The following is a 25,778-nucleotide window of genomic DNA, read 5'->3' as shown; positions in this document are numbered from 1 at the left end:
TGTTTCAGAGATCCCCAAACTCCCTTATATAATCCTGCCTATCAGTAACATTTTTTTGCTCTTGGACTCCGTCTTTTCTTGAATATCAAAAAGTTTTGAGCACTAACTTAAGTTGGAAATGGTTTAGTTTTCAGAATCAACCATGATATGCCAGAGTCGCTGGTATACTGGTCTACATCTTTTAAAAAAAGGAAGAAATACAGAATACAGCTATCTGTATACAAATATTGTGTATTGATAGATATGAAACTGTGCCATGTTTTGTGGCTGGAAGCCAGACTGCTGAGTTACAGGCAACTCAGTGCTGAGTACTGAGTGCTGAGGGTGATGCTTCTGGTATCTCAGATATACTGGTGCCTTTTTTTCCATAGGTATATTCTGCAAACACCAGAATGGATTATTCCAAATCGGTAGYGCTGCTTGAACTTGCTAAACCGCAGCAAAGAAAAATGATAATGCCATTTATTTTCTGCAACCAATGTTTTTGTAGCAGTTGCCTCACTTAGCAAGGGATTACTATAAAATTTGTAAATATTCCCCTTTGCCACTCAGCAATAGAAAAATTGAAGGCAAAACTTCTAATGTTGCAAGATATTGATGACTGTGCATTATTTCAATAGTATATCAGTGCTGACCTTCATCCTTTACACAAAAAGCATCATATTGGTCATTCACAAAGGGATCGGTTTCAATTTTAACATCAATGGCTTTCACGCTCTGCTGTTTGCTGCCCGTCTTTCTGCATATAATTGTCCTAAAATAAAGAAGAAGAAAAAAATAATCAGAAATCTTCATGAGCTGTACATGGAGGTGAAATGTGGAGACTTTTTATCACAGTAGTCACRGAATAGCATTGCCTCAACTTAACTGTTTAAGAGTTGCCACATAAGGCATTAGTGTTCGATGATCTGTGAAAGAAAGCCAAGGGGCGGGGTTAGAATTAACTAGAAAAATGCTTGTCATAGATCAGTTCAAGGCATAGGAAACAATAAAGGATGTTTACGTTATTATATTCTATTATACTTCTAAATATCAGACCAAATCCCAAAGTATTTAAGGCCACATTCTGCTTTCACATAACAGCAATACAGATTCCTACCAGTGACACCAGGAGATTACCTGGATGAAAAATGAATAGAAATCTCAAGATTTGGTCTGAAAGACTTTTTTTGAAGAAAGACTTAGTATTTTTTCATATATGATCATAATTGTTATTTTAATCTTAGTAGTTTAATCTAATCTTAGTAGTTTAATCTACTACATGGCTATGTCTGAAAGATCTTCTGACTTTTGTGCTTCAGCCTCTTGTAAAACAAGAATAGTAATACTCTCCTACCTGGCTATAGCACACAGTTTTGTTGCACTTAGGACAGTGTAAATGTACAGCCCAAACAYGGTGCTTTGTATCAAAATGCTTCCAAATGCATTTCCACTCTGAAAAGTAACTCAAAAAATATCAGGGCAGGAATTCTGCATTTACTGCTTCTCTGTGATTTCGAATGGAGTATGTTCCTCTTACAAGTTAAAATTCCTGGGATTTTTTGTTTAATTGCAAGTTTAGAAAATTTATTTCAAGATTTTTTCAGGGAAAAAGAAAGGTATCCTTTTTTTAGAATTATTCCATAGGCACCAAGACAAGCTGTTCTGTTTCTAGAGATCAACTTGTGTTGTCTCCTGTTTCTTCTGTTTTTGTCTTCAGCAGCATCTAACCCATCCTGTTGCCCTTAATGGACTTAAAAAAATGAAATAAATTGATATTTGGTTTTATCGCTCTGTAAATGCTGAACATACAGGAAGAGATTACTGATTATCTCCTTTCTGCTGTGTTGGCTCCTTAAAATCAATGGCAATAAAAGAAGAGCTTATTACAGAGGAAACTGGTTTTACTTCTACACTGAATGTTACAAAGGCCGAGCAAGTGAATTCAGCCCAAATTTTTGCATCTATTAATTGTGGGGGTTTTGGTTTTTGTGTGTGTGTGTGATCATTAGGTTTGTAGAGTGTTGCACAGCCAGCTATKCTACTGAAAGCAAGACAAAAGTGCTTTCCCGGGAGGAATCCTTTCACTGGAGGAAATTCATCATTTTGTATTGTGCAATGGTTGAACTAATTTTTCCAGCAGTCACATACTCAATTTGGAGAATAAAATAAATGTTGGCTTACTACCTATTCAGTGAATTTGGAAAAGGTCCAGTGGAAAACCGGTATTTGATCATGCCCTTACGTACTATGTATCAGTTGATTCGCACAAGTGGACTGAATTACAGTTGTACTGATCATCTTAATTCTGGCATGTGTTAGCTTCTGAGTGGTTAAATATGAAACTTTAATGTTCTTTAAATGCAAACAAACAAAAGCAGTATGAAAAAGCCGCACGCTGCTGGTCACACATACTTAATCAGAATGGTTCCTAACCACACTTCTGCTCACAAAAGTTGACAAGATGTAAYGTCCTACTTAAAGCCTCTTCATGAATTCAAATCAAACATATTTCCTCTGCAAGGAAGATACTCCTTGACTTTTTTGGTGTTTATATACAGATGTTTTCCCATAGTCACCACATAGGGTTCAGAATACACACAAAAATAGGGTCTCATACGGGAAGGAAGCTGCAGGACTTTTGCAAGCCTGTCTTCGCATCAGTTGAAGGACTATATTATCAATAAGAATTTAAATCGAGTTTGCCTAAAATTTAATGCCAATTTTTAAAGTCTGAGTACCTAAACCTAGTCTTCTAAGCCAGTAATCAAGCACCTAGACAAAAGTGACCTGATTTGCCAAAGTGAGTTCAGATGATCAACAGAATCAGACCATGAAATAGCAAATATTTAYGCGTATTCACACATTGTTCCACGAGGTCTGACAAGACCTAAGGGAATGTAACAGTCATGTTCCCTCTGGAAAAGTGACTTAGCAACCCTAAGCTTTCCAATAATCTCTTACACACTTAGGTACCTAGATCRCTTATGCTTTGTAACACTGAGTAGAAAGATACCAAAATATCTTTAAAAATCTGGGCCTTGTAGCTGTGACTGTTTATTTAAAACCCAAGGCTTTCTTAAAAAAAACAGCTTTGAAAATTGCTACCATCATAAAATTCTGGTCAACTCTGTCTCTGAAAATCAATCCGCATTTCTCTGTATATTCAAWCAAGAATTAAAATTCCTGATCCCTGGAAATCAATTTTGAAAATCTTAACTYGAATTTTCTGATTTCTAATTTCCATTTCTAACCCCAATATTTTGCCACTGCCAAAAACACCGTGTCTTCTATATGAGTAATAAGAGCATGTTAGCAGCTATTCAACAAGATCAAATTTATGAAAGGTGTATCRTGCATACAATTATAATATTTTACATAAGGAAAAGCTTTAAAACACATTTAGATTTTTAAAAATGTTTTTCTCACTAAACTTTTTCTACATGAAGTTTAAAAATTGTTCTTCCTATCTATTTCTTTCTTCCTACACTAGACCAGACTTCGATTAATTCTCTACTTAGGACTTTAATTTGGATTTTGTCATATTGAAATTGATCTGATTAAAACTSAAAAGATTCTAACATCATTCTTCTGAGAAGAAGGCAATCATATCTTGCACCCATTAAAAATTAGAAGGGGAAAAAAAAAGAAAAATCTATTTTATCTCTCCTACTCCACCTCGGTCGGTAGATTTCCTACCATGAGCTCAATTTGCAAGCTTTGGACTTCTGCAGTAAGCTGTTATTACTGCTGCTTACAGTAGCTTCAAGAGCACTCATCATTTTTCAGTGGTGGGTCTAATGATCCGGCCTGTAATGCCTTCGTCATAGCAACATTCTCTTTGCAGTCAGTAGGACTTCAGGAATGACAGAAAATACAAAATTCTCAACTCTTCTCTCTGAGTTTCTCARGGTGCATATATGTCTGCCCAAATATCTGCAAAATGCTTGACCTGGTACAGAAATTATAGATGAAAACTGCAGGTGCACTTTTMTCTCAATTCTAAAAGGCATCTAAAATTTCGATGCCTGTGATTTTGCTAAACTTTTCACTTGAGGACCCTCTCAGTTCAGAATTCAGGATATTTTCAACTTTGTTCAGCAGCACCTTAGCTGTGCTGAAATAGGGAAAAAAATCATGCGTTTTTCTTATTCATTGTTTACATGCATTTTTCATGGTTCCCGCATCTTAGTGAGAGGTTGTAGAAATCTGTAGTCTCRTCTTCTCTTTACTATTTTGAATTGCTACTGAACTGGAGCATGCATCATGGTTTAGAGAATGCCACAAAGYTTATACTTCCATCAGAAATATATCTAAGTACCCAGTTGATTAGAAGAATGTAATTATATAGAGAATTTTAATTCTATTTACTGCTAATTTTATTTAGTATTTGAACTAAAAATCATACAGAATTACTCGTCCTTTTCGCATATATCATAATCTGTTGCTTAGAGCAATGTCATGCATGATTTTGTCATTTAATAAATAGAGGCAATTTTATTTTTCCTCCTATGAAGATCTCTGACGAAAGTAGAATTTTAGACATGCTCAGAAGAAACATACTGAGTTTGAACATATATCATCCATAATTATTCTCTATATTTAATAAACAYCTGCTTGCAATGCATCCCTGAAATTTGCTTATGCTGCCATGAACTCTGAAAAACTCTCCCTCTCAACCACAGCATGAAAATCTCTCGCACATTCGATTGCTATAGACCAGAACAACTAGCATGTATCTGTCACTGAGGTAAAAATCCAGACATGGTATTAACRTCACACTTTCTTCATTGCTGTGATCATCTCAGACAGCTTCCCTGGTTCCCATTGTTTAATAGTTAAAAATACGAAAGAAAGTGTTTTTCCTTTACTTTGCAATTATACAAGAAATAATTTCTAAGTTTTAATTTTCCTTTATCTTGCAAGTTTARATGAGGACTGAAAATCAAGCTCGCCTTGAAGATAAACAGAATTCCCATGTTTTACAGTTATGAGCAACTGGAATCACCAGGTTCACACAGCRGCGTTGGGCTTTTTGTACAACGGCGCTGTTAAACTGTGGGGTCCCTCAACCAGTCCTTTTACTTCCTGAGTGTCCTTCCAACAACAGTATAGCTGGAAAACATTTGGAAAAGGAGGGGATTTAGTGATRCTGACAACAGCCCCTGTTCTGTGATGGGCACCTGATGATATTACCTGACTTTTCTTGACAAGTCAAGCCGAAAGCTCTTGAGAATCTCCTTAGCCCACTGCTAACCAGCCTTGAGGAAAAAACTGCTTCATAGTGCCTTTCCTCTCAAGTGAGAGAGCAAGGAGAGCCGAGACTCTGCAGTTCTGAATCTCAGTTTAATTCCTGCTATAGAGTTCACGCAACTAGGAAAAATTTCCTCTGTACCCATTCTGAAAGAAGGATCAGAGGTTATTGAAGCTGTGCAATYGCTCTGTTTTCCTGTGCCATTACTCAGATACTGCATTTACCATCACCGTCTGTGTGCAGGATGAGAAAATACAATAAGTAGCAAACTGGGTGTTAACCGGGCTTCCTAGAAGCCATCCACTTYGTCTTGCATTGGTTAATTTTTTTCTAACCTATTACCTAATCATTGAGTAATTGGTATACTTTGCACTTCTCCAAATTCCTCTGTTCAAATAARGAAATATCAGAAAAGGCCGACATGAATAGTATTTATTTCTCTATATCATATAATATGCAATTATATAATACAATACRTATATTATGAAATATATCCTATGATAATATAACTGAGCCATACTAATATGACCATATTTATGTTATTTATATGCATATGTAATRAAGAGGTGCATAGTAAACGTGTATTATTTTTACATAAATTATAAATTATGTTTATCCACTGGTACTTCTGCTTTCTGTGATAATTACATAGGAATTTTGTAATACTTGAAATTTTTTCGGTAAATGAATATGTAAGGAGTTAGTGACCGAGGTCATGTGATACAGTTCGATCTATTCTAGCATCAGCACTGAATCAAGGAGATAGGAGTGAGATGTTTGTAGTCCATACTTTATCTGCCAACTAATTGTACATTTTACAGTTTTAGTCAATAAATTGCCTGAACTGAGTCAGAATAGTGTTATGATGTTTATTCATAGTAGTATGAGCTTGAATATGAACACAGTCAACTTATAGAAAATCACTAACAATGTGTTAGCTGAGGCACTGTGAAAGTTCGGATCATAACTTAATATAATTATAATAAACCTTACCCTAATTAGAAAGTTAAAAACTTCATCACTTTTCTTAGTCAAGATAAATCTTCAACATCCTGTGCTAATATTTTTCATGGGTCAGCCTTACCTCTTGTGTTTCAGTAACTGGGTGAGAGAAAAAAGTCAGTACAGTCTGGAAGCCAAATTAAAGGATTTTTATTCTTAGTCCTTTCCTCCTGTAGTTTGAGAAGCTGCAAATTATAAGACTGGCTCTGATGAGGAATAAAATATAAATGACATGTTCATGATTACTGAAGGGAAGAGAATTTCCCTGAAAAGGCATGAAGGGGAGCACAGGTGGGCTTTGGAAAGTCCATTGACTGGGAACTATAGCGGCTAATTTTGGCTGGATGTGACCCAAAGAAAGCAGCTGCTAAGTGTGACATGAAGACATTCCAACAGCAATACTGCCACTGAAAATGTCAAAAGGAGGTCTTACCAAGGCAGAACCAATATCCTTTAGATTCTTAAAAATATACACCAAAATGCCGTCTTTTGTGCTTAAAACGGTACATATKACTACTGAAATAGTAAGCCTTCTGTTCATTAAATAAATATGGCCCATTCATGCAGATTTTCATACTGTAGCCTAGTATGAAAGATTTTATATGGCCATTTTACTATAATATCACTTTGTATGTATAATTTGAGCATTCTTAGTATATGAACAAGAGATTTGGATTGCTTCCTGGCCTGGAATAGTTGGGTGCTCCAAGTCATAGCATTTKTCACTAGAAAGTTGGTTTTACCTATTTTCGTATTATGGACTCACATTTAATCTGTGCCCTTCATGACAGATATTATTACTTACCTCAGTGGTTTTTTTAAAAAAGATTCACTGAATGCTGTTAATTTACAAATAAGCTTGATGGTGTTTTGCTACAAAGGGAATTTCATCTGCATGGGTGCTTCTCCTAGAAATACATCAAAGATATATTTTCTTTTGAAAATGTACTTTCTGAAAAAGTACATTTTCCAAAAAGCCGCTCAATTATTGGGCTCTCTGTTTTATGGGAGCCATGAGCATCATACTTTGTCCATACTGTCTTCCCAGACTGCRACAAGGAAAGATTAGTTGCTCAGTGATAGCATTCGTCATAGTAGACTGGCAACATTTTGACTCAAGCCTCTTGACTGATCTCTGTGTAGCAGTCTGTATTCCGGAAATAAAATTACTTTTTTTCCTAGTATGTGGATTTTTGAGATTGACAAGAATCAATGAGAAATGAAGGCATATTACAACAGAGCATGACACCAGCTGTGGGTTGTGGCACTGGAGTTTGTGACACGAAGGCACTTGAGAGTGCAAAACCTCAGGCAGTTTTGGAACCACATTTGGTGTAGTTTATGTTTATGTTACCTCTTTGAATTGGACCGTGGGATGAAGTAGTCTCCTGTAACATATTCTGGGATTTTCTCTTGAAGGGAATAAATAGGCCCAGCTCATACGGAAGTCTGGCAGTGAATTTATATACATTATTATTAGGCAGTAGACCTTGAAATGAAACACAGAGCTTGCCAAGTTGACATATTATTAGGACTGGTTTTCTGTGGATAAGCAAGTGGTCCGGTCATAGCATGTGCCCCCAGATAGACTTAGTACAAACACRGATGAGAGGACTGGTGAGGGTCAGTGATTGACCCCTATTTTATTCTTTGGAGTGGGGATATTGCTTTTTTCTTTCCTATGAGATGTTTTAGTACTACCCTACTGCCTGGTGCTAGGAAAGTCCCATGCAGTAGGTAGAAAAGGAAGTAGACAGTCTTGTGAGATGGTATTTTTGAGTCTTAATGTTATGTTTCTCCTGGTGTCATCTGCAGTGAGAGCCCTGTTGTGTTAGACACTGTAGAAGCATTCAATAGGAGTCAGTCCCAAACCCGAAGAGCTAACAAAGAAAGGAAAAATAGAGATGAAGTAATTTTCCTAGCAGCAAACATCTGGTCTGTGGTCAGCCAAGAAAAGAACCCTGGTTCTTCTGACTCCCACAGCAGGGCTTATTCTAATTGCCTCTGCTTCCTTGCTCTAGAATTATCCCTCTGAGATAAATTCTCCAGGGACTGAGTAGGAACTAGCCCAGGGCAATTTCCTGCAAAGATACAGGTCAACAGCCCTRGTGTGTTATAGCACAGAAGGTCTGTGCAGAGCTTCAAAGCTGCAACTTTTAGAATAGCTATATGGAGTTTTAGAGGCTTTATTCYTTCGTAGAGAAAGCAAGGTGCAGGATAGGGAGGAGGAGAGCTTCAGCTTTTCAGTCCTGGGAAAGTGCTGGAAAATGACTAAATTTGCTGYGAGTATCCTAATATAAGCCACTGAGGATGTTTACTTTTTCTATTCTGCTTTCCAGCAGTCTGTGCAAAATTAGCAGTGCTGATCATAAGAAAATTTGTGTCATGTAAAGTGTCCGAATTTTTAAAAATTGAAAATTAACATAAGACTGAAATCCTACGGAATATGCTGGCCAGTGCTGGAGGCTTTGACACAGAGCTTTCCAATTTGACATCCAAATTCAAAAGATAGCAGTGGAAGGCTTTCAAAGAACTCACAGCCTTTTTTAATTTGTCTTCTAGCAGTTCACTCGCTGGTTTTACTGACTCATTTGTCTGATATCTAAATAAATCCTAAGAGTATTGTTTTGGTGCAAATAGCTATTAGAGCTCATTCTAATTTGACAAATGAGGTGTCTAACACTTCATTTCCTGATATGCAGCAATGTGTAGTACTTTATWTGTTACATATTTCAAAACTGGCTTGTAAACTTACTTCTGGGCTGGTGAAAGAAGAAACCATTTACCATCCACTCCAATCCATTCATCAGTGGCTCTTTTCTAGAAGTTCCCAAACCCTGAGACCTGCTAGAAGACTCACTTGTGTGAGCAGCCCTGAACTCTGAATAGGGTCAGTCTGAACAATTGAAAATGGGACACAAAAATATCATCTTATGTCCCTGGAAGAGGTTCTGTCCCAAGCCACTCACACTGTAACACTGCTGAGTTTATTGCCTCTTCAGATTTGCTGGCAGGGAACTATTCGCTTAAGCAATATCTGTCCCACGTCAGTTGAAGTGAATCATGTTGATAGTCAAGTCCAGCTTGAGCTAACCCAGTCTGTGGGGACTGAAATTAGAGAATGCCTTCGGGAGCAGCTCCCCCAGCAGATACGTACCTTCTTCCACTGGCATAATTCTCTGGAGAATGACATCTTTTAACACTTTAACTAGTAGCAGATTGCCCACTCTGTTCACTTCTGACAGMAAATCATTGAGAGAGAAGCATCTCCACCAGCACAGCTCAGGAGGCAATAGTCACTGCAGTGGGTCAGTAAAAAGTAGGTTGGAATGGGCCGTGTTGTCACAAACCCGGCTGGATCCAAAAGAAGAAGTCCCACTATAATCTCACAATCTTTACTTGTTTGCAGATGGATCATCAGAAATATAATTTACAGTCACCTGAAGAGTGCCAGTTCTTCAGACCAAATTCTCCTCTCTGTCCACATAAGAGGTATAGCCCAGGGAGTGAGCAGTACAAATAAGCTCACACTGACTGTGTAACGTGTCTCAGTTTTCCCTGGRTTTTTCAGTCCCTGATCTGGCTGCAGAAATGATAATAAGGACATAACAGCCAACTGTGATGGATACATTTACTAGAAGTGGAATCATAATTATTCACTAAGGCCACAAAATAGCCATCAGAAGTGAACAAATTCTGTCTGCCAAATTCCCTTAGGTCTTGCCACCTGTGCAAAACCTGAAAATTTGATCTAGATGTGAAAAAATCCTTAAATCTCAGCTAGAGCTTGTGTTCAGTTTTGAATCTATGTGGTTGAAGAAGGGTAGAAATGTGTCAGAAAATCTGCAACACTATAATGAATTCCCTCATGTTGTTTGTTCTTGTTTACTTCTACTGCCAGTATCTAATCCACTTTTCCTCTAGGGAAAGATTAGGATATTTTCCAGGCACCAAATAAATAAAACAAACTACATTCTTCCTGAAATTAGGAACTTCTTTTATCATGTTCCCTCTTATTCATCTTTCTAATATAAACAATCCAAAAGGATATGGTAGAATATTAGACTAAAGCTCTGTGATCTGCACTAGATTCCATTAAGCTTCTGGATGGAATTCAAGGTATTAGTTCTAATTTAGAAATCCCTAAATGGTTTGAGATCTGCTTAATGGGGGAGGTCACTTCTCTCCTTGGGCCATGCCACAGCTGAAGATCTGGAATTCCATGAAGATAAGTAAGGCAAGGGATGCCCAGTGAAGAGGGGGGCTTTTGTAATCTTATGGGCGTGCTGTGAAGGCTGTTTTCCCCTCTTCTTGTTGAATCGGTCAGTTGAGGTGTTTGTATTTACAGGCTATCATTTATCATYGTTGTTATTTTCCATTTATTAAATAAATGCTAAAAGGATTGAATAGGCACCTGTAGAAATGTTTTTTTAAAAAAATAACTAATTCAATAAAATATTTTGAGCCCCACCTCATTATCATTTTCCATGCCTTTAATTATTCTTGATTCCTTGTATTAAGCTTGCTTTAGTGCCTTTTTTTAAGATGTGGTAAAAGTAACACATACAATATTCCAAAGCAGGATGTAACACTAACATGTATGCATCTTTGTATTGTCCATCCCATCCCATAAGCATTCTAGCAACTTCTCCGCTCTTTTTTTTTATCTATAGCTGCAGATTGGCAGAGGTTTTCTTTGTAGTGTCCATAGTGATGTTCTCATTCCTTTCCCAGGCTGATAGAAGTAACTTAGAACACTGTAACGTATTTTCAAATAGAATGTGTATTCCTCCTGACTGTAATTATCTTTGCTGTCCATTTGTCATCATTATACTCTAAATTACTCTATTTCCATTACTCTAAATCCCTCTGGAAATCTTCCTATTTATTTGGGCTTGTCTACCTTGAATAACTTTGTCTCATTTGTATATTTTGTACTCCACTGTTCGTTTCCTTCTCCAGATATTTAATAACCGCATTGACTAACACTGAAACAGCTATAGATTTTTTTAGGCACTATACTTTTCCTTTTTACCCTCAGAGTCAGAAATATCCAGCTCAGCGAGCCAAGTAACATATATTTGCTCGGCSATGGGTAAAATAGTCCCAGAGAAGAGAGTATCAGATTCCAGCCTACCAGGGCTCTGAACCCTACCCCACTTCTTGGTGAAGTTCTCCAGCAAACTTCAGATGTGTTGGCTGCACAGAAACTCAGTTCTCATCAGCTCACTGGTGAGCACTGATGTGCCCTCACAGTGTCCTATCTCTTAAAGAGTTCGGAGTCTCACATATTAAGGTCAGGTTTATTGCCAAGAGTAGGGAAAGATGGAAGGGATTAAAACCTTCCTTCCTTCCTTCTCATTAGTATTATGATATGTATAATACGTGTATATTCTCAGTCACGGAAAAGGTTGTAGCACCCTGGCTGTACAACACCATGACTGTATCCACTCATGATATTGAAGATATTCAGAGATAGTTCCACAGCTGATATGTTAATAGTTGTAGCTCTAGTGCCTACAGTAAAGAATGGAAGATCGGTCAGAACTAACTGCTGGTAGTACTTAGACAAGAAAGAAAGAGACAGCTCCTTCTCCTACCCATTGCATCCACACTTCTTCTTTCCTTAATACAGAGGCTGTATAAAAGAACCTGTACAATAACCTTGCCATRAACTTCTTAGAGCTGGATATGGTTTTCCTGGCTCTCTAGCCTGCATGCCATTTCAGGAACTGGGTTAAGAAGAAAAAATTTTGAGGGCTTRATCACTGTCTTATTTTTGGATTTTTTTTAGAAAAAAAAGAGGATCCCCAGAARTAACTGCTTAAGCTGGAAGTTGTTTGAATGTCACCTTTCATTAATAGCAACAATTCTCTCTTCTTTGGAAACCGTATTTTATAACTAGACATACATAAACCCCAATGCTTACTTAAAATAACTAGTAAGTGTAACCAAACCTAATAATATTCTAAAGCTTGGGAACCTAGGAACAGTATCCTTATAAAAAAAAAAGCTTTATCATCACTGAACATTGATGGTAGATTATTTACTATGCTTTATTCACGAGAACTTTGTAAAGCACAGCAAGGGAATGAATATAACGGTTATGGTACGGTTGAATGGCTGGAAAGCCTGCTGAAGGAAAGATCCAGCAGTGAAGGCTGCGGGCTTTAGATCCTTCTGCTCCTTCTGGGAAATTCCTGTATGGCTTCAGCTCCAGTGACACAAGATGTTTATGCCAAGAGAAAGAACCCTCAAATCCTTCATTTTCTTATATTAAATCTTCTGTGATGAGGTCTCGTTGGCTATAAAATGTTGAGCATCTGTATCAGTACCTCAGGCACGCTGAGAAGTACTTCGTTTTGAAAGAAACYGGGCAGCTGGGGTCCAGGTACTTGGCCCAACACTGCACTGTGTAGCAATATGTGAGCAAGCCTGGAATGAGTTAGYTGGAGTTCTGGAAGTTTTCACCACAGTGTAAAAGGAGAACATATTAGCCAAGGCAGCCTGCCATGGTTATATCACTATGCTGCTTCCTGACACGCAGCAAGCACGTATGCAGACGTATGTCTTTAAAAGCTTAAATTGCATTGAAAGCTGTTGAGACTACTGGAATATTCATGAAGACTAACTTTAGACTACTGAAGCTTTGATCAATACAGAAAAAAACATTTCTATCATAAGGCAATTTGGATAAATTAAATTCCTGTTTTAAACTGGCCTCTGAAGAGTGCTGCCTGGAGGGACTTTGTCAGGCCACCAAAGTTAATGCCAGGCATGGYGAATAGCCTCTCTGAGTCTCCTGAGACCGTGGTGCTTCTCCCTGGCAAAACAAAGCATCGTATTCCCATGCGGGGTTACCTGAGCTAGCTTGAATAATACAGTTCAACATGTCGAGYAGTGCCATCAGCTCTTCTCAAAAAATTATCTTCCATGTTTTTATTATCACATCTAAATACATGTAAAGTCATCCCTATCTAAACATACGTATTACCTATTTAGTCATGCTTAAACATCTGAGACAGATATTTGTTTTCTGTGAAAAGCTCAGCAAACAGAGCCTGAAATAACAGTCAGTGGCAGCACTGATGCTGACTTCAGCACTGTGTTCATAGGCTGCAAGGTCTTTTAGGGCTCAGCACACAATAGCCTCGGAAAAAAAGGAACAGAGACAACATAATTCAAAAGGAAAGAAGAGGAAATTATCTTGAATCTATGAACTGTGTGATCTGAAATTGATAAATATTTGTTTATCTATGATATTAGCCGCACACAATTGATTTTGCGGAGACAGTGGCATATTTAAGTATATACCACGGTGCTTGAATTATGGCTAGTGTTTCTTGGTAATAACCTTAGCCAAGGAGGAAAATTTGCTTGACAACAACCACCCATACTTGTTAGAGAGGATTATGCTGTTCTCCTTACCCAGTGGAGCCATCAGCCAGCCATCCTGTGGTGCAGCCAGCAAAAGAACAGTCCAGAACAGCCCTTTTCAGTTCTTCTGCGATTGCTAAGCGAGCACCCAGGTCAACACATGCTTTCTCAGCCTCAGCTAGGTTCAGACCCTGAGAGTTGTTCTTGGACTCAAGTGCAAACACCTTCCCTGCAGCACCAAGAAAGGACATGTCACTCATCATGGTACTGTACTCAATGCACATTCAATAAATACATTGCAAWTTGCCAACAAATAAAATCATCTTGCTTTTGCTAAGTCCATTTTAAAGGACAATCTATTTCTTGCAATTAATAATTCTTTCAACACTGTAAACACTTCTATCTTAGCTTTTCTTTTAATTGCGTTAATTAACTGAAAAGCAAGTATGGCCCTGTGAGAAGCTTGTCTGGCCTCTCTAGGTCTGTGCTTAGGATCTGGAGAAAGAAAACAAGGACACTCTCTCTTATGCGTACATATATAGTCAAAGTCAGAACATCTCCCTTAGGATATGACACTGGAATTCATTACTAAGCATGTTACAGTTACATTTATAAAAACAACTATATGTATAAAATAAGCACAAATCTAAAAGCCAGCATTGCAACTTGCTCTTCCATTTCAGAAATAAAATTATACTCATTCTCTAAAATCAAAGTCATATAAATCTAYGGCAATGTGTGCCTAAACTCTGCTGTAAAGCCACTTTGTTTTCATATCTTTCTAAAAAGACAGAGGGGATTTTTTTCTTAATGGAAGGCTTTTTTGAATGATCGTGACAATAGATTTAGCATAGCAGTTCTTTGTGTTATTTTTTTTCAGTTTAGTTTATTTTACTTTAATTTATTTAACACTGTGAAAGTTGTAAGGGTGAAACTTAGAGGTTTGGCAACTGGAAACAGGGCAGTTAGGGTTTTGGCAATAAAACTTGAGAAGTTACTGGGTTATGGAATAAACACTCGCTGCCTGTCTCCAAAAAAAGCAATAAACAATGAGATAGCTTACAGTGTTGACATTTAAATTGCCATAAGTAATTTCGGAAGATAACGCCCCTCAGAATACTTCCTAAAAAGCTACAAATTTATTTCAAAGCTACAGAGTGAGATTGCTTGCAGGCCCCCGAAGATGGCTTTTGAGTAGTGATCATTCAGTAAACGTCTGTTCATTCGATAAATGTCTGGAAACACTTATTATGTATTATTTTGAAAGTAAATTAGTGGCAGTGGTTGTATGAATGCATAGCTTCCAGTACCCAGAAAATGTTTGTTATGTATCTAACTTCTCATTCATAGGACATACTGACAAGGGTCAGGAAACCTTCAGCCTGATTCAGTCTGATTCTGTGCCAAGGATCATCCCCACCACATATTATTTCAATAAACCGATAAATCTAAAAGCTAATCCTAAATATAGGGAACTCATATAGAGAGTAGGTCTGTAGTTGACACCACACTTTAACCCACTGAAAGAATCACAATCCTTACAATGAGAAATACAAAAACTGTCTTTCAAGTAAATATCTCATCTATATCTGCAAACAGGTAACTATCACAGATAGCTATCCTGATAAAAATTCCTATTTTGGTGAGAATTATAAATATGCACAGTAAGAAGCCTTTCTGGCTTAGGAAATAGCAACCTAAATAAGCAGGACAAGTAGTGATGAGAAGGAACAGGAACACAAAATCCCCAGAGCAATTTTCTTAAACAGTAGCAGTAGCTGATCTAGGAACAGAATCCAGAGACACAGACCAGTGGCATAATCATTAGACTATGGGGAGGGTGTTGCTAGCTTCTGAGGGGAGTTCACACACAGCAGTAAAAAACCAAGCTTCTACACTCCTAAGTACCGAAACTTCAGGATTGTTTGCAAATGTCCCAATTAAAGCACATGCCCATTATCTAGTCAGCTGTTTCTAAAGCATGAATATCTGTAGTAAATTATGCTTGGGGTAGGGAGAGAGATAATATGAGCAGATCACTTTAAGCAGCCATTTGGAAGTAGTGGAAACTTCCATTCATATAGGTAAGCAGAGTTTAACTAAAATGTTCAATTAGATCTTTGTTCCACTTAGAAACTTGTCCACATTCAACATTGCACAGTTTGAGAGTCAGAAATGAGATGCATCATCACAATCATATAGGACAAGTTTGTGCAGCATCTGACCTGATGCATAAATGTCAGTTTTTCATGCCAGGAAGCCCTGTTTTCCAGTCATTCATATTTTAGTGAGAAGACTTAAAGAAAAAGAAAATCATTAAAGGACCAAGTTCCATTAAGACACAGTTAGAAGAAACGAGGTTCATCATTTATTCTTTTTACCAATGAGAGMCAATTACTTTTTTACAGGAGTTTAGCTAGCCAAGACTGAGGCTGAGATAACATTTCTTATCTACTGTTATGCATTTGCTAGCACTTAAGGCAAATTAACTTTTTACTAGAAAAAATGAAGATGCTAGTTCCAAACACAGTCTCGTCCTTCAGAAAGGTATCTGGGATGTCCAAAATATGTAGACAAATGGGTTTTAGGGTAAGCTAGAAAAGACTTTTTGGTTGGGAAAATTACAGTGAACTGCTTTATAGGAAATTCTGGTTAGCCAGAAGTGGATAAAGAAGGTTGACCTGCTTCCCAGACTGACCTGTGAATCTTCTCCAAAGCGTCAGAAGTTTTATGGCTATCTGCCCATTTTTTAACATGTGGCCTCAGTTTTGCCTAGTTTGTTACTAAAAAAACATAATAGGAAGAAAGAYTCCCTTATCTGACACTTGACCAATGAAACTGTTGGATCCTCAGCAATTTGAGTAAAGTCACTTTACTGAGGGGTATTTTGATAGAAATATAGGAGACATACTAGCAYGATAGTAGGAAAAATACAAAAGCACATCAAAATAGGAAATTCCCTTATATAAATAAGAACAACACTGAACTTGAATTCTGCACCTTACAATGCCATTGCTAACATGCTTGAGATACTCATACACAGAATTTTTCTCACTTATACYGCAAAAGTGCTACCATTTTCAAGCTGGAGTTCTAAGGGTAGTGGCTGAGTAGTTTGAAGATTTTGTCATTGCTGGTTGCAGTGACAAGTTAGAAAAAAATAAAAGAAAAATAAAAGATTTCTCTCAAATACTTTATGATGCTGCAGTCAATTTTAGCAATGAGGTTGTAAAAAATTCAGATGGTATCACTCCAACGGATGTATTGTCATTCTGTTTAAAATATGAGACTGTGCCATATTTCCATAGGGCACAGCAGAGAAGTATTACAGCTCTTGTATTTATATTTCACAAAGAATGTATTATTCTTTTGTTTGTGGTGGCTTTGAACTTCCACTATGTTTGAGCACCCTCTCAATTCCCTTCTTCCGTTTATGCCCCATAACATTTGCTTCCTGTGGCRTGATGACAAGAGAGGTGGCATGGAAACTTGTTCCCAAAATTGAACATACTTCTCTGGAACGTTTTCAAACAAATCTGGCCTCTGAGGTATCATGATCGAGCCAGAAATTCAAGAAAAGTGGTCTTTCTCAGAAGACTTTGTGTGCATCTTGAGTTTATCAGGTTCAGAATGAAAAAATGTTCTTGTCATAGTAACTTTCTTCAGCTTCCCCTTTGAAACCAGTGAAAAATTTTAAGTTCAACGTAAGGCATAAATGCAAATGTAAGCAAGGGGATGATGTCTAAATTCCCTACAGCTTTGGAAAAGCTAAGCTCATTCTTTGAGCGAAGCTTTGGGGTAAGTCTTCCTACTGTTAAGCAATAGTCGACTCATAGTTATCAAGCAAAATTCATGCCTGAAACAAAAGACAGTCTTTCTTTAGCAAGTAATGAAAGACTTTTTAACACAGGCAGCCTCTACTCTCAACTGATTATTGTTACTATAGAATTTTAACTACATTTTTTATATATTGTTAAAAGAAATAATTTTATTATTTTTGGTACWAAAGCTGTCAACAAGCAGTAATGAATATAGTTTTTGTTTAAAAGTACTGAGTGTAGTCTTTCTAAAAACATATCCATAGGAGCATAAAACTCAAGGCCAAAGATTTGTTTTTATCACCTTGTTTGAGTCCCTGCATAACATAGACTGTAGATTTTCCCCAGTAATTCCAGCACCTAGTCCAAAAATTCGTGGTTGAACTACAGCATGTTTTTTAGAAAGGAATCCAGTCATGATTCAACGACTCCAAGTAATGGAGAATTTACAGCACACTCCATAGTGAACTGTTCCAATGGTTCATTACTCTCACTCCACCTTATTTCCAGTTTCAAATTTTGCTAAACTCAGCATCTAGCAACTGGACCTTATTATGCTTTTGTGACTGAAGAGCTGTCTACAGTCAGATATATGCAAGCTTAAAATGCAAGCTTTTAAAATAAAAACAGGCCAAAACTTGTTGTTTTTTGTTTTTTGTTTTTTTGGTTTTTTTTTCTGCTAGGAATCCCAGTGGAATTAGGAGGATTTTCTTGGATACCAAGAAGAGAGAGCTTGGCTAATTTATTCTAATACAATAACAGATACAACATGAAGTTCTTTTGCAGAGTATAGGCAGAGTTCAAAATCCATTAAAGTGAGTTCAAAGTCTTCCACATCTTCAGCAAGATTTGCATCATGCTTGAAGGAACATAAAATTGCATAGCCAAACATGCTTTAAWATAATATCCCTCAAAAATAATATAAAATGAAAGCACTTCAAAAGGCACACCCAGTGTGTGATCTGATGGTGTGATACTTAGTGGTTCAAATGATAAAACCTAACCACTTTCAATGTATTGGAGTAGGAGTTGCMTTTTTGGCCTCTGATTTATTTTTACTTAAATGTTAAAATCTTCAAATTGAGGTAAAACAGGGTGGAGGAAGGCAAGATCAATTCTGTGCTTTAAGAACAATTTAATTTCTTTTTCTATGGCTGTGTGTAACAATGGCTTTGATTGTAGTATTAAGCAYGGAGAATTCAGTAAAACTGTGCAAGTAGAGACAGAAACTTGGGTAATTACCAGCTCTACTTAACGTTCATGAATGTAGAGTTTATTTCTGTGAGGAACTAAAATGAATGATGTCTTACTAAATTTAAATCTCTTAAAATATTACATCATGAGAAAAATAGCAAAACTGTGCAGTGATCTTTGAGTTCCTCCTCAGCTAAATTCATTTTGACCTTAAATTTTAATTTGAATAAAGGCTTTAGGATAAAATAGTTGGAATTGTTTATGTGTGTACTTTTGCAGCACATAAACACATTTGCTCTGTTTTGTAAATTGGGAGCCGGAAATGCTCACACCTGCTACTCCAATGCAAGCGTATAGAGATAGCAGAAAAGCAAAGCATGCATTTTCTTTCTCTTCCTTCATCTTGTTTTATGTCTTTTTTGTAAAGAAAGAGTATTGTAGGCTTTTTTTCCCCTTCMCCCTTAAAAATCTTCTAGTTAATACATTGCACACCTAAACAGCTCTTAACACAACTTTCTGGGTTTTAATTCTTTTTTTCTTTTGGGACAAGGAGTTAAGTCCTTTCATTTTTTCCTGATTAAATATGTYTATTAACTACTTCTGTCCCCTAATTCCTCTGATTTCTGCTTAGCAGGGGGCTTATAGGGAAGTCCCATGCTCAAAGCATTGAGTCTAGCCTGCCTTCTACAGACGCACATGTGTTCACATTAAAGTGATGGCAARACCATGATATATTCAGAAATACTATCATCCTAGCAAAGTTCTGRCTTGGAATCAGTTATATGTGGTTCTAGGTCAGAACTAGGTAGCTCAGCTCCTCAGGTAACTGTGCCTAGCTTTCAGGGTTCAGGGTCCTTTCACTTGCAACCTCTGTAGCCACTATGTAYGGTCACTGCCAAACAACCAGCTCCAGCAATACATCTAGAAGTTGGTCAATAGAATAACTTYGCTCTGGAACAATCTGCAAAGTTTTGCAATTATGAAGTTCATTTTTTTCACTTCAAGAGCATATTAATAAACTAGATTACTTGCCGCCTTTCCCTACTGCCTTGCTCTTTTGCAGAACAAGTATTCTTATGAAAATTAGAGTTGATAAGTAAGGATATTTTAGCAGCAGTGAAAAGACAAAAGGGGAAGTCAAAAAAAGCAAAGGTAATTCCTGTACAGTGTTCATGAAGCCACTCGAGAGAGACAAGAGTCTCTCTTATTCCAGTGCAAAGGCAAAGAAATTTCAAAAACTGTGCATTTACAGTGCCATAACTGAGAACAGTCATAAGACCTGTTAACTTAAGAACCACATAAACATAATCAAAACCTTTGTTTTTAAAGAGGTGAAGCTGAAAGTTCATCTGGATAGACAGAGTTGCCCAGCAATGCTGGTACTGAGCTGCGTGAAGCCTGTGCGCAGAAATAAAGCTCTCAGTTCCTTCCGTTCCCCGGGCTGTAGCCCACCGGTTGTTACTCTCATGGCTGAACAATTTTTGAGTGTTGAGCTGTCTTTGCTGACTCCCTTCGCTAACCCATTCTACTCTCCTGTAACGCCGCTAACCGTAGTGGCATTACACACACACCCCAGAGGAAGTCAAAGCAGGGACAGCCCGTGGAGGAACCTCCTATCTGTCTGGCCCTGACCTCCAAAGCTATTAACAAGAACATTTCAATTGTGAAAAATGGCAGAGCCAAACACAGCTAGATTTTATTTCAGCATTTGCCCCTGCCTTTATGGATTCTCTCTACACCATGGCAATATGTGTTGTGGTAAATATTAGCCAAAAGAGATCAATTAAGCTTCAAGGCTTTACACCTTCACCAGACCTCGACGGTCTACAGTTTTATTGTCTACCTATATCGTTATTTGTGTGTGAGATAATAAAGTGAAAGTTTTCCTTAGGGAAATACAGTCTAACCAGTTTYGGAGGTTTGTCTGTAATAGGGGCCAGTCTGAATTTCACAAGGTTTTTATAAGGTGAATTCAAAATCCCTTCAGTTGTTCGCAAAATATTCAGTTACTTTTAATTGTGTGTTACCCAGAATTGTCCCTTGTCACGTTAGTGATATTTGCAGGCATTAAAGAACAGCACAACTGTATTTTCACCTAAAACTTACACAAGTGAAAAGATAGGAAACTATCTGGGTCAAGCCAGAATCTGTTGCAAAAGAAAGTATTACTCCTGTTTTGTACTCTCAGATCTTCTTAAATACGTAAGTTTACATGTAATGGTAAAGTTTAATGTTCACATAAAGTGTTTTCTTCTGCACAAACAAATAGTGGAACCAGATAGTTTATAGGACAGTGTTACATTTGTTTTCCTGAATATTACTATTAGGACAAACACATTGAACATCATGTTAATAGAGGATCTTTCATTTTTATTTACTTTCTAAATATCGTTGTGAAAAATGTCTACCTACAGTACTAAAATAATGCTTTAAACTACTATATTATAATAATGCTCTGCAATTATAACATACTTCAGATCTTCTACCCTGTAATTCTAATGATTTCTTTACCATATGTAGGTTAAATTTGACAAACAGTTGAATGACAATTAAAATCAGTCATGAATTCTGCCTTGAAATTATCTGCAACATTTTTTTCCTTTTGTCTCTTAGAGAATAGACGTTCTCTCAGAAAACTAACTGCTCCTGTCTTGTCACCTTTTCTAAATTCTGTGGAGAACCCTCTCTCATGAGCAGGCATTTTTTTCACCTTTCAAAAAGATTTTGCTAGTGAAGTTTTACTTCCTACAACTGGAATTACAGTTTTGCCCGTTGTAATAGGATGGAACTGTCTGACACCTTTCTTCTTCACTCTTAACAAAAAGTATTTCTCTTCAAATTTACAAGACAGAGTTCTGCTGTATAAATGGTATTTTACAGACTGGGAAAAACATACAGGCAGGATTAATTTGCCTTCTTTCCTTTGCCTCATTTTGTAATCAGCTGAAATAAATTTAGGCTAGAGAGGAAACACACCACAAGAACAAAAAGAAGAGCTTTTTATTGCCCTATAATGTTTAAGGGCTGCTCTCTGGAATAATGTTGCAAACTGACGGTAAGTGATTAGTGTACTGAAAAAAAAAATCCTTAGATCAAGCATAAATCTATCACAGCTGTGAAAGTGAAAAAATGTGGCTATTCAGCATTGCTCTCCCAGGAAAAGAGACAGTTGTTTTAAAAATAAATCCCATTTTTGCTAAGGCAATTTGATCGTCATTACCGTAAGCTTATTCGTTAAGAGGGGAACAGGCTACTGGAAACTCGTAAAGCGTGCAGCCGGTCGGGATTACCGTCAGCGAGGAAAAAGTCCCATTTCAAAGCGACTAGTAGATGGTGCTTCAGCCCCGCTCCTGTTCTGATCAGGTCACTTAGCAGTGAAGTGAAGATGAAATAAATTCACAGGCAGTAAGGTGAGCAGTTGCCTTGAGCGTGGGTGGTACTGAGCGAAAACGTTGTAAGGAAAAGCCTTTGGCGTCTTGTCTTCCCTTTTTCAAGTACCTGCCCGTGCTAATCAAGGTCTGGGGAGGGGGGATCTGAAATAGACGGCTGTGGAAGTTATCTGGAGAAAAGATATTTTTAATTATAAGGAAAGCTCTCCTAAAAAGTAACTGTTTCTTCTTATTCATGCTCTGGCTTTGTTTTATTATTCTTATTTCCCCTGGAAAAGTTCACTATCCTGTCTTGTTGTTCTAATAAAATAATCTTAGCCTTCTGGGATCTTATTTCCTTTCTCTGCTTAACCCCAGATATTTGTAGAGTCTCAAAACCTCTGAATCAGACGTTTCCTAACCCGACTGGGACGTGTTTTTAAGTTTCTTAATAAAAAACAAGTTTTTTTCTTTCTTTTTTTTTTTTTTTTTTTTTTTTTTTTTTTTTTTTTTAATAACACATTTCAACACACAGCTCTCATTCCAGTCATAATAACCCAGCCCAAACTGAATGGGACTCACCATCAGCCTGAACGGAGATGATCCGAAGGATGAAGAAGACAGATCCCATGCCCTGGACAAAGGTGAGAGAGAAGCTCTGGGAGCCTGAAGCCATTGCCCTGCTATTAAGTTCTCAGCCGCAGGAGGTTGGCTGCAGRGGCTTTTTCTCTCCGCTCCTCTGCACTTCCAGCAGCAGGGTCTGCGGTGATGATTTCAAGGAGCCCTTTCCCTCGGCAGGATCCTGCGTCTTGGGTTTGCACTGAAGGCAGGAGGGATGGAAAAAGAAAGAGAGAGAGAGAGAGAGAGAGAGGGAGAGAGGAATCCTTCCCTTGGCTGGTGTGAAGGGGAGGGGAAGGGGGGGGAATGTCCAGCCAGCTGGGGTTGGGGAGAGGTTTTATCCAGCCCCGTTTGCAGGGCAGTGTACATGGAGAGCTGGTGTGAAAAGTCACATTAGCCTGTCAGTAAATACCTAATGGATCACAGTGGAAGAAATGTAAAAGCCAAGAGGGAGAGGAAGGGGGGAAATGACAAGCAACAAGCAGAAGAAATCCTGACTGAAAGGAGAAGGGCAGCTAGATAGCTGGTGCTTGCGAGCGGTGAGTTTATGGACTTAGCTTTACATGTCTGGAGGGATGGGCTCCTATGTGTGGAGTGTTTTCTCTCTGCAACATGAGATCAGCTAACATTACACTGCTTAGAGTTGCAGGTTAGGGTCTACTGCAGCAAGAGTGAAGGTCTGCAGGTATAGGGTGAGGAAAGGTGACAAATGACATGGGACCCAAATGGCAGAGTCTAAATGAAGATCAAGACTGAGATGGGCTAGTCCTACTATTTCCAGTCYCAGGTCTAGAATGTGTATGAGAAGCTGAAGGTCAAAACAGAAGTCCGTCAGCTGGTCCTTGTCAGTGTTCTTGCTCCAGATGAATGGGCTGGTGCTCATGAAGAACTGAATTCTCCAAACGAAGTTGATGAGAGAAATTTCCAGCTCCCATTAGCACTTAAAGTAGTGACATCTGTCCCTTATTCTCATTTATCCTAAATGAGATGTCTTAAATTTGTCCAAACAAAACTGAATAGAAATCCCCACAAAAGAGGAAATATACTGGTGGTGATGCCAGGATCTATTTCGCTAAATACATAAATGGAATAGTTTTGTGTTGCTGTTGGAACTGAGCAGAGCTCAGAAATGTTGTTTTCATATTCCCATCTTATTTTGCTTTTATTTCAGCTTCTTAAGATTTTTTCCCTTAGAAATTCAAAGCTGGGCAAAAATGTTCAGTCTGCTAGAAACTCCGAGCCATCAAGAAGAGAAATCGGAACCTGACCATCCCATTCTCACCACCAAAGGCCCCACTTTCATAAAGGGCAAGGTGCTGACAGATGGTTGCAGACATATTCTGATATTGATGAACTTGCAGAATATTAATTTCAGTCTGGCTGAAATGACTCAAGCTGAGGAACCTCTCTGTGTGACATCCAAGCAAGTAAATACTATGGTGCTAGAAGCTTTAAAAATCCATATGTTGGATGAATCTGGTGTGTAATGCTCTGATCCTGTTGACTTTTAAAGATTCTTAGCCTTCTTCCTCTTCTTTATGCACATGTATGACATGCTGAAAGCTTTCAGTCTTCTGTTTCTCCAGAGAACACAGATGGCAGCAGGTGTCATTACATTGCCTTGCCAGTGTAAYTTGGAAGGAACACCACTAGAATTAGAAGGAAGGGCAGTTTCTTGCACATTCTTACTGTTAACCTAAGATGGTTGGCATAATGTAATTCCATAACATTTTATTTTAATGGAAATTGTATGTTACATACAACAGAAATTAACATACAACATAACAGAAAAGGAAATAGAAAATTGTGGAATTCTTTTAATTTATTCATGTGCTCCTTTCACTGCTGACACAGCKAATGGAATAAAATAAAAATTTAACTCATTAATATTCCAACAGCTATATACTTATTTTAAAAATCATCGAACATAAGAAGAAGAGAGAAGATGTYGAATCTACACAGTTTAAGTGAGAGAGCAAAGGGATTCCATGACACTAAGTAAATAGTTACAGCAATACACAGAGATATTAATAGAGACTTAACATGACTACAGCAGTAGATCCAGGTTTCCTTGACACTTGTCTTAGGGCTGATGACTTTGTTGGCCCTTTGCTCTCCCCATTAGTTTGGCCAAAGCATTTGTGGGAAAGGACAATGTCTTCTGGATTTCCATCTAAAATTCCAAAAGTCTGTTAGATTTCTTTTGCTATAACTGGATTGTTTTCTTGTGTTGATATATGTTAAGGCAGGCTGCCACTCTGGCTTCTGTCTTGGAAAATCTCAGCTTGTATTTTTGTGTAGAACATCTTACTGATTTTAAAGAATTACAACAGAGCATAGGATCCTTTCCTTTTTGAAAGCATGAAGTCAGTACAGAGACCTGGCTACTTCTTCCCATCCCATTTCAGCTGTAAAGTAAGTCTCTAAGTATGGAAGGGGTAAGGATCCTTATCAATTATTAACTCCTAGATTGTAAGTACTCCACTGCCAATCAGTTGTCTTTAAAATCTAATATTTTATAGACAAAATCCCYTCTTCCTAGTGTATTTTTGAAGATCTATATAAAGCTGGGCAGATTAGGTTTTGTACTGAAATCAACATTAATCAGGTAAAAATCCTGAATTTAGATTTTGGGCTTATATGAACCCCCCAAAAATCAAAATGCGAACAGGAAGTTAAGATAGAAACAGATACAACTTTTTGCTAAAAACCTCTGGCATGCTTGGCAATGTAGTAACACATTGGTCAAACTGTTCAGTGTATAACGTGCAACGTGTTATGATACATTACAAAAGATTAATTGTTCGTGTAACTTTACACAACTCATAGATCATGCCTGCCTTGGGAGCAGTGAATGTGCCAATGGTGATATTTTATAAAATGCTGTTTCACTGCATGTGAGCTTTTATAGAGGGAGTAAGACATGTGAAAGCATTGGGCCATAAAGTATACACATACACGTGAATGTATGCACACAGACCACTCATGCACTGTGAAGCACACAATAATGCTTTGAACCTGTAGCACCTAAGGAGCATCTATACATACATTTACACCTGGAATATGTAATTCGAATAAAAGAGGATTTTTTAATATTTAAAAATGCATAAAATAAATATAAGTGTATTTGAGTCATATTTGAACAAAGACCAATTTTAAAACAGGAAC

General features: G+C 37.6%; 1 protein-coding gene across 1 annotated transcript in view; it reads right to left on the bottom strand.

The window, feature by feature from the left end:
• SUSD5 (sushi domain containing 5) overlaps window positions 1–22,881 on the bottom strand; it is a 43,515-nt gene extending 20,634 nt beyond the window's left edge. The window contains exons 1-3 of the mRNA XM_085304283.1: window positions 22,575–22,881; window positions 13,664–13,841; window positions 636–754 (exon numbers count right to left, since the gene is read on the bottom strand). Of these exons, the coding sequence (XP_085160409.1) occupies window positions 636–754; window positions 13,664–13,841; window positions 22,575–22,668 (391 nt within the window). The 5' untranslated portion in view covers window positions 22,669–22,881. The remainder of the gene's footprint in view (window positions 1–635; window positions 755–13,663; window positions 13,842–22,574) is intronic.
• Between the last annotated feature and the right edge of the window lie 2,897 nt (window positions 22,882–25,778).

The sequence above is a fragment of the Rhea americana genome, unplaced genomic scaffold (genome assembly GCF_003343005.1).
Source record: "Rhea americana isolate MKP2758 unplaced genomic scaffold, rheAme1 scaffold_100, whole genome shotgun sequence".
Classification (NCBI taxonomy): domain Eukaryota; kingdom Metazoa; phylum Chordata; class Aves; order Rheiformes; family Rheidae; genus Rhea; species Rhea americana.
The sequence above is the reverse complement of the archived record's forward strand: the minus strand, read 5'-3'. Positions and strand labels throughout refer to the sequence as shown.